General features: G+C 33.7%; 1 protein-coding gene across 3 annotated transcripts; it reads right to left on the reverse strand.

Moving 5' to 3' along the window:
• Positions 1 to 1,430: 1,430 nt before the first annotated feature.
• LOC146926957 (sterol 3-beta-glucosyltransferase UGT80A2-like) lies at positions 1,431 to 15,590 on the reverse strand. Of its 3 annotated transcripts, none has more exons than XM_085700392.1 (14): positions 15,314 to 15,590; positions 12,052 to 12,233; positions 10,373 to 10,609; positions 9,433 to 9,544; positions 9,037 to 9,207; positions 7,352 to 7,412; positions 7,137 to 7,194; positions 6,869 to 7,046; positions 4,012 to 4,142; positions 3,184 to 3,286; positions 3,030 to 3,106; positions 2,806 to 2,853; positions 2,572 to 2,721; positions 1,431 to 1,882 (listed from the first exon to the last, which is right to left on the reverse strand). In XM_085700392.1, exons 1-14 carry the CDS (start codon positions 15,498 to 15,500, stop codon positions 1,712 to 1,714), a joined length of 1,866 nt encoding a protein of 621 aa, XP_085556518.1. In that variant the 5' UTR covers positions 15,501 to 15,590; the 3' UTR covers positions 1,431 to 1,711. The 3 variants fall into 3 exon arrangements, with proteins under 3 accessions (XP_085556518.1, XP_085556517.1, XP_085556519.1); XM_085700391.1 differs by having other exon boundaries at positions 7,349 to 7,412; XM_085700393.1 differs by lacking the exon at positions 15,314 to 15,590 and adding an exon at positions 13,154 to 13,309 and having other exon boundaries at positions 7,349 to 7,412.
• Positions 15,591 to 16,825: the final 1,235 nt, after the last annotated feature.

The raw sequence follows: 16,825 nt of genomic DNA on the forward strand, positions 1-16,825 counted from the left end.
TTGACAACAACCAAAAAAATTACTTGATGATTGTTAATCTTCGCTCTTTATATGCTCAAATTTGTCAAAATAGAGGACCAGAAGCGCAATTCAGGTAAACTGAGACATTTTTAGGAGGGATGAGCATTGAGCAATCATTTTTTACTCTTGCCTCTAATATCACCCAGACTAGTATTTCCTTTCCGTCAAATATAACAGTTCCTAAGTCTCATTTAAATCATTGTACTAAATTCAATATCTCTTTTATTTTTGTCGACAAAGAACAATATACTAAATATTAAGCCATTTCTTATTTGATTTTAGTGTGAAATTGCAACAGCAATGGCTCATACCCTTACATTGGTTCTTTTATTGGCATTATCTCAACTATACTTAAGAGCTCTCTCCATGATGTTGGGAACTCAATTCAAGAGCCTCTATCCTCCTTCATGTTAGGTCAACAGAATATATATACATCGATGTGTAATGTTAGTCCTTAAAAAAAATCGATGTGTAATGTTAGGTCAGCTATCTAATTATGATACAACATTTACAGGAAACTAATATAACAAATTACAACCAAATATTATATTCTATCATGATGTGTACTAGTTTCGTGAAAATAAGATCTCTTAAATCACCTTTAGATTGCAATATATATGCATTCAATGAATCTCTCTCTTTTACCAGATCTCTTTGAGCTCAGAAAATCAAGAATCCTTGCTGCATATTTCTCCTGGTTACCACTTACCATCGTTTTTTGAGTTTGGAATTTTTTAAGTTTACATTACAGTAAATCGAAAATATGGTATTTAGTATTGACACTCTTTCGCGTAGCTCATTGAGGATGAACAACACTAAAGTTTATTAACTTGATTAATGAACTAGGGTTTAGACCTCTTGGTCATGGAGGCTGTGATATAATTCAATGAAATACCTTGATTATATTTTCCATCATCAGTCCTTGTTTTGAATTCAAAAACCAGAGCTTTGACTTCGGCACGTTTATTAACTTCCTACGTTCTACACAATACCGCATATGCTCCTTCAACTTTGGTATAAAACATACAAGTACATACACAACACGAAGGAGCAATGCAAACCATTAAAACTTGCCGAACTATCCATCCATTTTGAGATTTTATGATTTTTGAGTCAGTTACGGTTCTTTCTACGATTTCTCTGCGTCCTGTGGACCAGATAGCAGGTTAATTCTCGGTCGGTTCAATCAAACTAGTCAGTCCAGTCCAATTTGAATACCTTGATCTAAACCAGTGGTGAATTATATTATATTGGATAGTTCATCCAAGTGATATGCTATTTTATACAACAAGTAATAATATATAAGATATTTTTAAATCATCAGTAATGTGACTTGATTTTTTTAAACCTAACACAACATCACAGAACCAAAACCAACTCAGCATACACTTAATTCTAATAAAAAAAAATTAGACCACATGTATTTGGTCATGGTGAAAAAATGATATATTTGTTTAGTGCAAAACAGAAAAGAACAAAACCATTACACAGGTACCAAGGGAATCGATTACAGACAACAGAAAATTTACACACATATTGAAGCTGAAGTTAAATAGAAGCATGCATGGAAACTTGCAATCACATGACAGTGAGACAAGAAGAGCACGAAAATAGAAGCATGCAGTAACATATATAAATGGGATGTGCATATGGATTGAGAAACGGTGGGGTCTAACCAGCTTGCACTGGATCAGGAATAACCAAAACATCTAGCTATATATGAGAAACAACTAGATGAAGATGGCTCTGTATTAGGCTCAGGTTTATTTTTAGGAAGCTGCTTAAAAAATGCTTTCACAGCTCCAGTTACCCCATCCTCATTTTCCATAGCTTTGGCAAGTTCGATTGCATGCTCCTTTACCTATAAATATAAGGAGAAATTAAATGTAATAGTTATCTTCATTCAGAGCGCACCCAACCAGAACAGATGTACACAAGCTTACCGTTGCGCCAAGACTTGCCTTCACCCATCCAACAAATGTAAACCAAACAATAAGTTTTGAACATAGAATTCAATTTTAATTAATCTCGTATAATTAATAGTCCAATTATCACAGCTTCAACAAGTTTGTGACACAGTAACACCCGAAAAAAAGTGTCTTTGTAGAAACTCTACTGTGAGATAGAAAGGTAAAGTGACACCAGGGAGCAGCTACATTAGGTGGTTAAAGTAATTTTGTTGGTGATTTACTCCATGGCCAAGGAGAAAGACTACATCGAGTATATTCAACTTAAAGCTTCCCCGCCAGCCTCTTACTCAGCTACTATTGCCTAATGCCTATAGAATAGATACAGCTTGCACATGTATTTGTTTTGGATCATCAATTAATAGATGAGATTAAATTAAGTAGTTCGAACTTCGGAGTTTTTTCTCATAAGCTTCTTGTATATAGGGGAACACTTCATTTATTTAATAACATGCATTAATAATTTGCAAATCAACGGTCACATCGCATGGAATTTATCCTAAGCATCTACTTATGAAAGAAGAAAGCTCCTTTCATTTGGGTGATATGCATAAAGGTTTAAGGAAGTTAAATTTTTCTTTACCTTTGGATCTAGCATAAAATTTATGGCAGCAATCAACTTAGGAAGTGAAAACACGTCAATTGGGATAGGTAGAGGGCCGACTCCTCTATCATGTACTCTCTCACCCCAAAAGGGTTGATCGCCAAAAAAAGGAACTATGGTCGTTGGACACTGCCACATAAAAATACAAGTTATTAAAAATAAAACCAAATGATATCAAATTTACTAGGGATTCAAGAAGGTATTGTTTCTTACTGCAGCTTTCAGTCCCGCAGCTGTTGTTCCTGCTCCTCCATGATGCACCTACAAAAAATGCATGAAAAAAAATAAGAATTTGCAGTGTTAAATAATTGGGTAAAAAAACTTAAGTAGGAAGAATTTAGAACTTCGATAGAATAATGATATTGTTGTTATCTTCAAATGTGATTTTAACCTTTAAAAAATTGCTGAATTAAGAGTATTGAAATTAATGATCTTACCACTGCTTTGCAGTGTAAAAATAGCCAATCGTGGGGAACGTTATCCAACAAGTATATAGAGTCCTTTGGTTCTGTCACTGGGAAAACAAATTGTTAAAGAAACAAAAAACTAATAAAGAGCTCAAATGTATGCATGAATAAGCAGTATCCTTACAGTCCCCAAGACCTCCCCATCCTTTACTGATGATGCCCCTCTGTCCCGTGGTTTCCAGTGCTTCAACAATTATTTCTGTCATCGCTTTTGGATCTTGAACAGGCTGTAACGGAAATGAGATAAGTATATATAAAGAGGGGGAGGAGGGTGAGGGTGGGGCTGTGAGAGGAAGCCATGAGATGTAAAAGTATAGAAAAATTATTTGTTATAAAGGAAAAGAAACTGTGCAAGACATATACGAAGCAAGGAGAGGATATCTTTGAAAAGAAAACTACAAAAAGAGAGAATTCCTAAGAACCATCAAACTAAGTCACGAAAACTACAGTTGCACATCCCAATTTTACATGCACATAAAAGAAATATCCTTTGAGAGACAAATCCAAGCATTCTCCTTCAACAAAAAGGACCGCAAAATTGTGAACATAGCACATTTTCACAGAATCTTAACCTCTTTCTTTCAAAACCCTATAAATCTTATTTACAGAAAAGTTTCCAGGTAGTTAGGATAAACCCAAGATAGCCCACAAACAGCAAACAGACTTGCACAAGCAATTAGCAAATTAACAGTGAAAAGTAGGCTGTTTTAAGTCTGCATCAAATAACTAGAATTAGTCTTATTCAACCACAGTCAAGGCGAAAGACTCCGACTAAGAAGGTGCTATGAATTTCCAAATATAATCATTCATGACAAGTTTCCCACAATTTAGAGAATGAGTTAAGCTATACAAAGAATGACTTGCAAAAGTGATCATTAAAATGCCAAGCTATCATTAACACATAGAAATCATGTGGATAAGATACATACATGATGCAAATAAATACACTCACCAGGCTACCAAACCCAACGTAAATCGGCCTGTCACCATCTTCAAGCCATTTTACAAGGGACTCGGGAGGTTCGTAGTTTGATGCTAGATCAAGAAAGCAAAATCCTACTACATCAATTTTCGGTCCCCAATCTGCAAATAAAAAAAAAATATATTTAATACTTAGTAGAATGACCTGAGTAATTTTTTTGAAAATATACAAGAGATTGCACATTTATATACAAGAGAGAATCCCTTGCAAAATTAATAACTAATGAAGGGAATGAATAACTACAATAATAAACATTGCACCCAAGTTGAGGTATATGCATTATATGCACCTTGTTAAATATATAATTGATATGAGGTCCTCATAGAGATTAGTGATTGTGAAAACTGAATAATATATTTCAAGTTATGAATAATGTAAAACCACTTATGTGTTCATATAAGCTTTTCTAATTTTACGGGTCTGACTAATGAACTACTGATCTGAATACAAATTACTACTAATAATAAAAATTACTATTAATAATAGTAAAAATACATTCTTTACAGCAATGATACTACTGTAATTGGTCAGCTGATTGTTGGAACTCATGGAGGGATTGTTGATGGTGTTTGAAAGGAAGTTTTATCTAATGAAATGACACTCAAACTTCAATAAATTTAATCCTCTCATGAAAAATTGGGTTTGAGGAAAGATGCAATGTTGATTGGTCATCACAAACAAGTTGCACAGGACCTATGCTAGACTTCATACCACTTACAACAGATCTTCTATTAGAAAGCAATAACCTGAAGTAGATCTTCTTACATTCACATCACTTGCCCAATATGCATATGAATATCCAACAGTATTGATATGGCCTCTGTCTGAATAAGCAGGTCCTTTTTTCAAGTGACCCTTTACATACCTCAAGATCCTAACCACCACGACATTCCAATGGCTATCACAAGGTGAGTTCAGAAATTGACTCACAACACTACCATCAAACGAAATATCTGGTCTAGTCATAGTGAGATAATTCAGCTTCCCAATCAACCTCCTGTATGTGCCTTGGGTCAGGATACGGCTCTCCTTAAAAGCTTCACATTGGGGTCCATAGGAGTATCAACTAGTTTACACTCAAGTATCCTGTCTCTTCAAAGATATCGAGAACATATTTTCCCTGAAAAATAGCAATGCCTTCTTGGGGCTGAGCTACAATCCCTAGAAAATAACGCAATCGACCTATATCTTTTGTTTGAAAGTGGCTGAATAAATGCTGCTTTAGGTCTTTAATGCCTTCTTGATCATTACCGATAATAACAATGTCATCTACATATATTACAAGCTAAATGACTTTGTTCAAATATGAACATTTAAAGAATACAAAATGACATGTTTCACCATGAATCATACCAAACTGTTGAATAACCTTATAGAATTTTCCGAACTAAGCTCGAGGTGATTGATTTAGACCATACAATGATTTTTGTTACTTGCAAACAAGGTCATACACCCCTTGAGAATAATCAACACTCACCTTACAAGTTGGTTTTGAAGGGTTGAATTAGGCCAACCCAAATTCTAAGGTATCAGAGCCTATACATGATCCGTTGGGCCATGTGATATCTATGCACCACCATCAGGCCACTCGTATGACGCTCCGGATGTCCAGTCATAGGCGTGATTGGAGTGTGTTAAGAGTCCCATATTTGATAAGGCATGAGCATATTTGCCAATCTAACACGACTCACAATCAAGAGATATTAAATGTGACAGTTGAGGAACAAACACTTTTGACTTACCCATATTTGGATGACCCAAACGGCGATGAATCGTGATTACAGTTGATGAAGGAGACTGAAGGTGATACAAAACCATGTGATTCAGAGCCTGTTCAAACTGTCTTTGCTGTACTTTGGTCTTGTATAAAGAAAGAGTCATAAGTAAATGTATGGAACAATTGAGGGAATAAGTAAGTTTACTGATTGAAATCAAATCAAAGGGGCACTCAGGTACAAATAGCATGTAATCTAAGGATAGAGATGGCAAAGGTGAAGCTTGTTATGTATTTTAGGAGGCGACAAGTTACCCATAAGAGAAAGATTACCAACTACATGATCAAACATGCCCGAACCAAAAAGTCATGATCCCATAGAGTGAGATATGCAAAAGCCAACGTGACCGAAGTTGAAACATGTCAGCCAGACAACAAATACAAACAACAATGATAAATGTGTAGTGGCAGATATGCACAACAGATGCAAAACACAACAACCAGGTTGGCTCGAAATCAGAACCAACAAACCTCTAAACATAAGTTCATGAGATGAGGTCTGAACATAAGTTTATGAGTACTGCAACACACACCCTCACACTCAAGACTGAACCTCTTAAGCAAGGAGAAATGTGGGTAGCGCCAATCTTTATATGCCACGGGGAATGATTAACATGAGATTGACCCAATACAAATTGAGGATAGACTCCAATATCAACTTAGATTTTGAGTATAACTCAAGTCAACAAAACCAGTGTATAAGGTGAAGGTTGTTCAAGCCTTATAAGTTGTAAACACAAATAAGGGTATGCACACAAGATCTGCATAAAAGATGAAACTAAGATACCAAGGAAACTAACTATACAGATAGAACATAATAGAAAGTATTCTCCTAAATATATGCTACTTTCCAATAGATATAAATAATTTATTAAGCACTATTTTCATTAGTCACAAAGACCACTTAAAAATAGTGATGGTCATGAAAGCACAAAGCACATATTATAAAAATCAAGGGACGTCACTCCCAAAATTATAAAAACAGCAATGAGTGAACTTAATGTATCAATGACTACAAATACAAAGTATGAACATTAGGATCAAAGTAACCACCTTTTGGTTTAGGAACAAGATGAGGACTCCACATATATGCATGAGGAATGTCAGTTTCAAAACCTTGTGAGCCACTTAAATATGTGACTGGTCGTAGCTTCAACTTTTTCTTCCTAAGATCATTAATCATATCTCGCATTCCAAGCCAAATTAACAAGTCGACAATTTGATATGAAACCTGAAGAGTTATGAATGATCAATATTAAATCAAAGATGGTTGCAACAAATTAGGTGGATGATAAGAACCAGATTTAATTAATGAACCGACCCTATAACCAGCTTGTTGCTTTATACGAGACAAAGGATGTGGAAAGTCAGCCGTTGGCCTGGGTGAAAAAGATAAAATGCATACAATGAACTTTATTCACAAGGGGAACTATAAGAAATAACCAATTTTAAAAGAACCAAAAGAAAAATTAGTAACGAAAGACTAAAGGAAAATATGAAAAACTACGATGGTATCACCAAGATGAAACTTACGACCATGGCATTGTGAAAAAAATATGAATTGGAATTTGTAAGGCCTCTGCAACATGGGTATGCCCTGTTTTAAGTATATAACAGTGTCAACAGCAAAAACAATGATATGCATTACAAAGTAGTATCTTCCAATATCATCATAAAAGTAGAAAAATAGGAATAGCCAGCAAGAAAAGTGAAAGAAGGATAGCATTATCAGAAATAATAATCCAAAATTCAGATACAGAAATGAGAAAATATTCTATCATGTACAAATATTTTCTTAGATTATTTGTAATTTTGTTTCCTAAGTTCTAGTAGCTCTGTTAGTATATCCTATCCAACTCTATATGGTAACAAAGCTCGTGTTTTGATCTAGCAACTGTTAGGGAGAATAACCCCAAACCCGTCGACAAGACAACAACGACCATCGCAGCACTTTTCAGGGAAACCAACCCGGACTTTCATCATTCACAATCCCAGTGTAAAGAACTTATTTGAATGGTCGGCTTATGAAATTGACTCTAGATGATAGGGGAAAACTATGGTATCTTACTGGACACACCACAACCTTGAAACAACGACCTTCCCCGCAAAAATGGTTCTGTCCTAAATTATTTTATTATACAGCAACTGATCACATAATAGATTGTCCTAAATTTACCATTGTGCAAGTAACAGCAAAACTGAAATTGCATATGGCCCAATCTCAGCAATAACCAGAATTGGTTCTGTCCCATATTTCATTGATTAACACTCCATATGTCCTTAGGGTGTGTTAGATACGCATAGAAGTACAGTAAAAGCACAACAACATAGAGCAAACTCTTAAGCTATTAGATAGCTCCATAATGTCGTTAGGGTTTTTTTATTCATTTAATATGAACTGTATGATTTATTAATTTTAGCGATTGAGATTTGGTGCAGGTCATGTAACTTACACCTGGTGTCAGTGGATCCTCTCTCACTCTCCGTGTGTGCGGGTGCGTATGCGTGTGTGGGCACGTGTGGGTGTGGGTGTCGTATAATATATAGAGTTAAATTCAAGGACTAAGAATCTAATCTGTCAAGCATATCAATCTTGTCTGCTAACTAAAGGGATGGCAACGGTTGTATTAATTCTGTATATGGATCATATGATGCTTAGAGGATATTTACTAGATATAAACAGGTTAAATAACACATTCTCCATATATTTTGAAATTAAATATCCCAATCCCATAAGATATGTTTGGGTGGGGAAGTTGCAACATATTTTTTAGCTTAGGATCTAAAATATCTCATTCAGATGAAATAATTTTCTGTCTTTATCTCTTGTCTTTTTTATTGGCTAGTATTTTTCCAACTAACTCTGCCTATACATTTCATCTTTGTGTGTGTATGTTTGTGCGCGCATGCCTTGTGTGTATTTATTTCATCCTTTTATTTGTTAGTGAAGTTTTATTCTGACCAACTCTTCTCCAAAAATTAAAAATCAGTACATATATATGTATCTATACACACACTATATACATATACATAAGTGTACATACATACCAATATTTGTGTGTGAAGTGTGTGTGTGTGTTGAATAGCCTTAATACTTGAATATAGCAGCCCCAACGCCACGGTAGCATTGGCTTTTCGATTGCACATAAATCGTTACTAAATAAACATACACAAATTAAACCAACCGTATTATAAAAAATTTAAGTAAAAAGAAAGCATACCTAATGCTGTGGGATTGGCCATGATTGCATCAGCTTTAAAGCGGACACCCGAATCAATATCAGGTTCTTTACAAGCAGGAAGCAGAGAATTAATAATTTCTTTCATTTGACTTCTCTGAACAGGTATCTCAGAGGGTCCCGATGGCAGAAAGCCCTTATTTTTAACCATATCTGCACAAGCATAAAAAATCACAGTCAAATCATAATACATAGTTGTAGGGAGGACAGTTATATTCATGATCTGAACTTTGTAAACAGTTTATCCATGACACAGCACATTTTGAAGCGATTTAAGACATGTTCCCAACTATTTTCAATAAATTATTGGTTAAGAATATACATTAAAGCCAATCAAACACCAGAAGAAAAAACTGCAGTTGGGTACATAGCACATACAGCCAGCAAGGACTTTTGGATCGCCCCCTAACGGATAAAACTCCAACCCAGCTGTCAAAACAAACTCCTTAAAATTTGAATGAGTTGCTAATCTAACACGATGACCATAGTCCTGCACGTGAATGTGAATAAGGACCTCAATTTTGTATACAATAATAGTTTGAATACAATTGTTAACATTAACATAACTTAGTACTTCATATGATATGTTTTTGTCAGAGGATAACTAAATCAAACAATGTATTAATTCAATAAAAAATCAACTGCAGATGGGAAGCTTCAAGCTAACTACACATATCAGAGACAAGTTAAAAGCATTACCAAAAAATAGAATACAAGTTTGTAGTGTCTCTTTCGCTTCATTAGTTTATAAGCTTGTAGGAGCATTTTTCAAAAGAGAAAAGAACACAATTATAAATATACTGTCAAGGATCGACTCTCCAAAAGGCATAAAGTTATTACATGAAGAGTTATGAATTGTTTTATATCTAAAATGCAAAAATTCAACTATTGACAAATTGGGCTTCAAATGCGAATGATGTAGTACTGGCTCACCTTGATCTAATAAAAGCAACAAGGATCAATATATTTACCGATTGGTCATATAGGCTATGATAGTGCATCGCTAGTATCAACGACCAACTATCCACACAAAGCTTAGAGTGTTATGACTTGTGATGAATCTTCGAATTCGTGGTTGAGCCTAACACTTATAAACACTTGTTCAGGCCATCTCTCAACCAATGTAGTACTCTTAAACAATAAAGACTAATAATTGGTTTTAAATCTAGCATATACATAAGGAAATGTCAAAGCATAAAATCACTCGCTTATTGTTACCATAGAACCATACATCACATTCCCATGAACCAACAACTAGCAGCAGATGAAGGAGGAAAAGAGATATTTGGGACATAATAAAATGCCACCATTACTATACCTGTAAGCGTTTTCCTATTGCGACAAATGGTTGTACATCTCCTCGTGTACCAACAATCAGCATCACTATATTCAACGGAGGGATGTGATCAAGGTCTGTTGCATCATGTGAATCATCAATATCATTATTTACATGTCTGGATCCAGCACCAAGAGCTTCAGGTTCAACATCTATGGGAACATCAAATTCTACAGTTCCGTCATCTTTTACGGTAGCTATTCTGTTCAACAATCTAAGCTGCACAGTTGTAAACAAAAAAGGAAAAGATGGTGATGATGGTCAGAAGAAACAAAAAAAGGAAAAGAAAATAAGTTATGGTGTAATATAATCATATAACAAAATCCTTCACCTACAATGCAAGGTAATTACACAGATCGTATAATGCAATAATGTATTATCAGAAATCATGTCTATTAACACATCATTTGTACCAATTTTGATAAAACTTTAAGTGGGAAAATAAATAAATTATGACATGGATTTAGCCTTGGAATACTTTTAGTCTTCTCTTTTTTTTCTTCCATTCTTTTTTAATTTATACACCTTTAATTTTCATACACCCATTAACCGCCTCATTTTCTCTGTATCTCTTTCTTCTCATCACATCACTAACATATCATATCTATCATATCACCCTCTCTATTCCTTTCTCTCTCAACGTGTAGAATGGATATCAGATGTCTATCAAATATTTCCATTCCTTAATGGTAAGTTTGATCAGAAGAAGGTTGTCAAGTAGCAAAGCCGACCATAGCAGGAAGTACAGTTAAAGTGACCCTCTAAGAGAATAAATTATTCAAAAGAAGATTTAAAGTGAAAGGGTGAGGTGCCTAACTCTAATTTCAACTACTGACATATGCTTAATGGTAAAAATTTATTACCACTAACAGGAGAGGAGCATGGTCTCACTTGAAACGCTCCATTGTCCATGCATATTTCTTGGTTTAAGTTGATCGTGTATAAGCTAGCTACCATAATTTTTAAAACAAATCACTAGTACATTGGTTAATCCTCCAAAGTCTTCCAAATAGTGTTGCTTTAAAATGCTCATAAAGTAATAATAAGGGAAATCAAGTATTACGTAAAATCTGGTAGTAACCTAGATGGTTGAATGCAAAATTGAAAACAGAATTCCCAGAGAATGAACTACAGAATATCGATAACTATATTATTCGACACTAAAGGAATATCTACATGTCACTAGCACAACTAACTCTTTGAAACCAGCATGCCACCTGTTTCTTATTTCTTTATCCTATATTATTTCAGTATTATAGGTTTCTTAACCCCTGGACCAAGCATTACATACTTTTCTGCATTTAGTACCTTATCAAAATCCCCCATTTTTCTGAAACTCCTCAGAACAGGTGAGGTTTACTTGAAATCTGTTCAAATATGTATTAGATTTAAGTTATATTTGTTCAGAAAATATCCCTGTGATTAAGTTTGTTGGTTTATGCTTGTAATCTTCCCAACCCTCATTTTCCTAACCACATCTCCTCATCCAAACATGACAAGATATTTTTTTTATTTCTTTTGGGGACCAGAACATTTTAAATTACGGACGTACATACAAATATTTAACACTTTTAGGGAATCAATGCCATCATATAGATAAGTTTCCACAGACATAAGGGAAAACAAAAAGATAAGAAACATCATAGATGACAATAGCATACCTTTTCTTGTACAGAAATTTTGTCATTAAAAATTTGTGCTGCATCCTCAGGCCTTAGATATCTCTGCCGATCTGATTTAGATCTTTCTAACTTAAACTTACTTGGACTTGACTCCAATTTATCGCCATGGGATATATTTACGGGCAATGTGGTCATTTTGCGCAACCCCTTTCTTGGAATGCCTAAATACAGGCAGAAAACAAAACCATCATAGTTAGAGCTAAAAATGAGCAATGAAATCGAACAAAACAGTGGTATCAAATATAATATTCAGAGAAACGAGATGAAGTGTATTAAAATTCTAAACGAACATGGCACATTCAATTTTACTAAGTTAAGAGGGTTTCACTTTTGGATCTACAAAGACATTGACAAGCTTTTCTCAGCTAATGAGTTTTTCATATGTCTCTGCCTCCGGTTTCTGCTATCGGTTTTTCATATGTCTCAACTAATGAAATTAATTAGGTACTTATCAAATAAAAAAAGATCAAAATGCCATGATACCACTGAAGCAAATAATAATGTTAAAATGAGTAAATGCTTGTATAATAATTGAACATATTTATACGTGATAATGAAAGTGAGACAAATATTAAAGTGATAGCTGGATGAGCTACTGTCTCTGCAGTTTGTTTCTGACACAGCCTAATGCGTGCCTCTTAACATTGTGGTGGTCATGCAAATTTTTCTTATGGTCTTGCCTTTTCTTATATTAGTAATGGACACTTAAATTGGACATTTGTAAGGATCACCAACTTGCTGAACTCCATGATTTAACATGGTAAGCAAGAGGAAACATTGTGAAAGGTTCTGGATGGCTTTGACTTGTGAAAAAATGCTAACTACGCATCCCTGCTGCATAGTTTATATCCGTGTTCTATCTTTTGATAATTTATTCTCCGGAATATTATCTTCGGTTGTAAGGAGTTATGCTCCCTCCTGCTAGATATCAGAACATTAAGTATAACATCGACGATTGTTGGTGATAGGATAATGATGGTAGTTCATCTAACATGGAAGGTTTATATAATATATACTGGGTTTGGATACTCCAAATGAGGATGATTTGATTCAAAAATTAAGTTTAACATAGATCACTTACCAACAAAATCTCTCTTAATAGTTTGACTATTGTACTTTTGTACTATCCTCCAACAAGTCAATCCTCCACTCCACACAGCCCAAACAACCTAATAAGAAGAGAGGTACTCTACGATTTTTTATACACCGGCAACTACCAGAATTTTCTTCCTAATATGAGACAACCAAATTAAATGAAAATAAGTTTTATACAAAAAAGGAATAGTTTAACCGGCATGCATATTTAACACTGTCATCCAATAAAAAATCATCAATTTGTCATATCATAGAACTAATTTCAAATTATCTTTGTGGCGGAATACAAGATGCTCATTGAACGTTGGAGTAAAACTATTTTACACTATCAATGTATTTACTATTTTTTCATAAAAGAAACTATATATAATGAAACATACGGACGCATTAGTTTGCGCCTGGTGCAATATACTTACTCTTTCTAGGGTCACACTCCCTAACACACTCTTTAACACACTCCAATAAAAAATAGCCACATCACCCATTATTTTTAGTCATTTAACCTGCAACCGGTACAAACAACAAATACTTTTAACTTTTAAAAAAACATTTTTTTTTTGTTCACCATCTTCCTCCACTGACTTTCTTTTGTGCCGATGGTGGTGGTGGTGCTAGAGACATCAACAATATCCTCCTCCTTCAAAAGCAACGGTACTATACTAAGAAGACCCATTTCTGTTTTGCTTCAATTTTTGTCCCTTGTACACCCCTTTTCAAGAAGAGCAATGACGATGTTTCCTTCATTGAAGACCCATGGAAACGTGTCATCATCCTCAACTTTCATCTTTTCTTTTAGGTTGCAATTCCAAAAATTGATAAGAGGGGTTGTTGTTAGAGATTGAAAACGAAATTGAATTAAAACATGAGAAGAATGAGGGTATTGAAATTGAGAACCAGAATGGGGAGAAATGGAAATGGATCCTTCACAATTCTATTTTATTAGATGAATTAAATTGATATGTAACCCATAACCCAGATCTATTTTATGAGATGAATGGAACCCATATATAAAAAAGGAATGGAACCCATATATAAAAATTGATTTAACTCCCCCATCAACAGGAAAGCTCACAGCAAAGAAACATGTTGCCAGAGAAATGGGTTGTGGTTGCAGCTCATGACCCCTTGGAGATGACGAACCAGCAATTGAATTCATAAGAAATAAAGAAAAAAAATAATGTTATTTTTCTTCACCTGTAGATCCGGTTACCAGGTAAAGGAGTTAAGAAAATGGATGACGTGGCTTTATGTTATTGGAGTGTGTTATAGGAGTGTGTTAGAGAGTGTGATGGTAGCATTTCTCCTCTTTCTATAGGGGGTTGAGTAGCTAGCTACTGACATTTATCATTCAAAAAAAAAACTTCATCTTTCTATCTAAGGAAATGTTATAAATTGTAAACGAAAGAAAGAGATTGGTAATTTTACTAAATTAATCTAATCAAATATTGGTGCATTTGTATACACTTTTTCAGTCTAAAATTATTCTACATGTGCATCTAATGTCTTGCGACTTGAATTAATAAATACGACAACTCATGTTTTCAACCATATTAAAAAGTGAAAATCATGAGTAAAATAATTTTACTAATTAATTAAATTCTTTAACATTATTATAAATATGCAAAGTATTTGTGACAATTTAATTTTTACAAATTTGTAAGAATTCCAAAAAAATGCTTGACATGTGGTACTATACTCCACAACTCATTCCCATAAACTTATCATGTGGCACATTTACAATAATTTTATTTGAAAGACATTTACAATAATTTGTGACGTGGTTCATACTCTCATTTGCATAAACTTATCTTGTGGTCCATATTTTTTCACGTCATTTCATTAACAAAAAATAAAACGCATAAATCCAAAAAGTAAAAACAAAACCATATCAAAGTAAGAACGAGAAAGTAACCAAAAAATAAGTAAGAACGAGAAACACTTCAACTTTCTATTCAAATTCAACGCCTCTTTCTCTAAATCAATGAACCATTCACAAATTCAACATAACAAAATTGAACTATATATATGCATGAACTATATATATATATATATATATATATATATATATATATATATATATATATATATATAGAAAGAGAGAGAGAGAGAGAGAGAGAGAGAGGAAGAGAGAGAGAATTGTAGAAACCTGATTTTGAAGAACTACTTTCACCAGAAGAAACTCCAATGGAAGAAACAGCATCAGTACTATCCACAATTTCATTGGCAGTGCTTTCGTTTCCGGTACTGACTTCATGCTCAACTCTGATCGATTGATTGCTCGAAGAAGATGAACTGGAGGAAGAACGCCGTTGATGCTCCGGCAATTCCGCCATTAATTACCTCCGTCGTGTACGACGCGCGCGGGAAAGTGATTATCAATTTCGCGTTCGGGGAGTTTGTTTGGTGAAGAAGGTGGCTTATATACTACTATTACTATATCTGCTGCTTCCCTTTATCATACAATACCATCGTACCGTTGTAAAAATCAAACCGGACTAATTGGACCGAACCGGAACGACCGGATTAGATGGTTTATTGAGTAAACCACTTAGTTAGTCTCTCTCGCATATTTATTATATTTTCAAAGATTGTTTAAATTTATTAAACGATTTTTTATATTTAATTAAGTACTATCAATTAGATAATTATATTTTAATAATTTATTAATTTGATCCATATATTTAACTACATTTGTTATAAATTTAGTGTTTGACATACTTTCAAAAAATTAATGTCAATAAAATTTGATAGATCCAAAGACTTTTTTGAAATATTTATAATATTATAAATTTATTTGGTATCAATTTAATCTTAACATATCTTTTGAAGAATTAATACGAGTAAAATTCAATAATAACTTTTATAAAATATTTATAATTGTAGAAAATTATTTTAGAGCATTCTACTACCTATGGTCAATTTTTTAAGTAAAAAAAACCAAATTTTTTTTTTTGTTTATTGAATCTAAAAAGTGTTTTTTTATTTATAACAAATTAATAATGATCAAAAGGATTACAAAGTTAATAATTAATTTGGTTTAATTTACTTTGTCGTGAAAATTGAACCCGATTGATTGGACCGGACTAAACCGTTTGTTGGATTTATTTATGTGTGGGTTTTTTGTTTGTGATGAAGTGAAGCGTGTTACACGCGTGAATGAGATGCTTGGATTTTAATGTACAGGTTGCGGCAATCGATTCCATAGTATTTGGAATACTATTTTTTATTTTTTTGGCAGGAACGAAAGGGAAACAAGTCCACGTAGAAGTAGAAATTATGTCCCTTCACTTTACACAACTTAACAACAAAGTTTAAGCAACAAATAGCTTTAATTTAAATTTTTATACCTGCATCTACTATTAATATTTTTATATTCTTTATGCCATTTAAAAGAGAGAATAAAAGCATAACGTGAGTATGACATAGAGAAATATCTAAAAATTGTCACAAAATAATTGTATAAATAATTATATAAATATCATTTCTCTTTTGAAAAAGAAAATCATTTTTAACCGTAAATTCTGTTGCAAAAAAAGAATATAGGACCACCAATTTCATGTTTTATTCAGATATTTAAACTATCTTATAAATGTGTATTTGGCAATGACGAATCTAGATAAGCCACATTGGGGCATGTGCCCCACTAAACTTATCATTT

This window comes from Medicago sativa, chromosome 4 (assembly GCF_051527215.1).
Source record: "Medicago sativa cultivar Bolivia chromosome 4, Bolivia_mono, whole genome shotgun sequence".
In the NCBI taxonomy this organism is placed as follows: domain Eukaryota; kingdom Viridiplantae; phylum Streptophyta; class Magnoliopsida; order Fabales; family Fabaceae; genus Medicago; species Medicago sativa.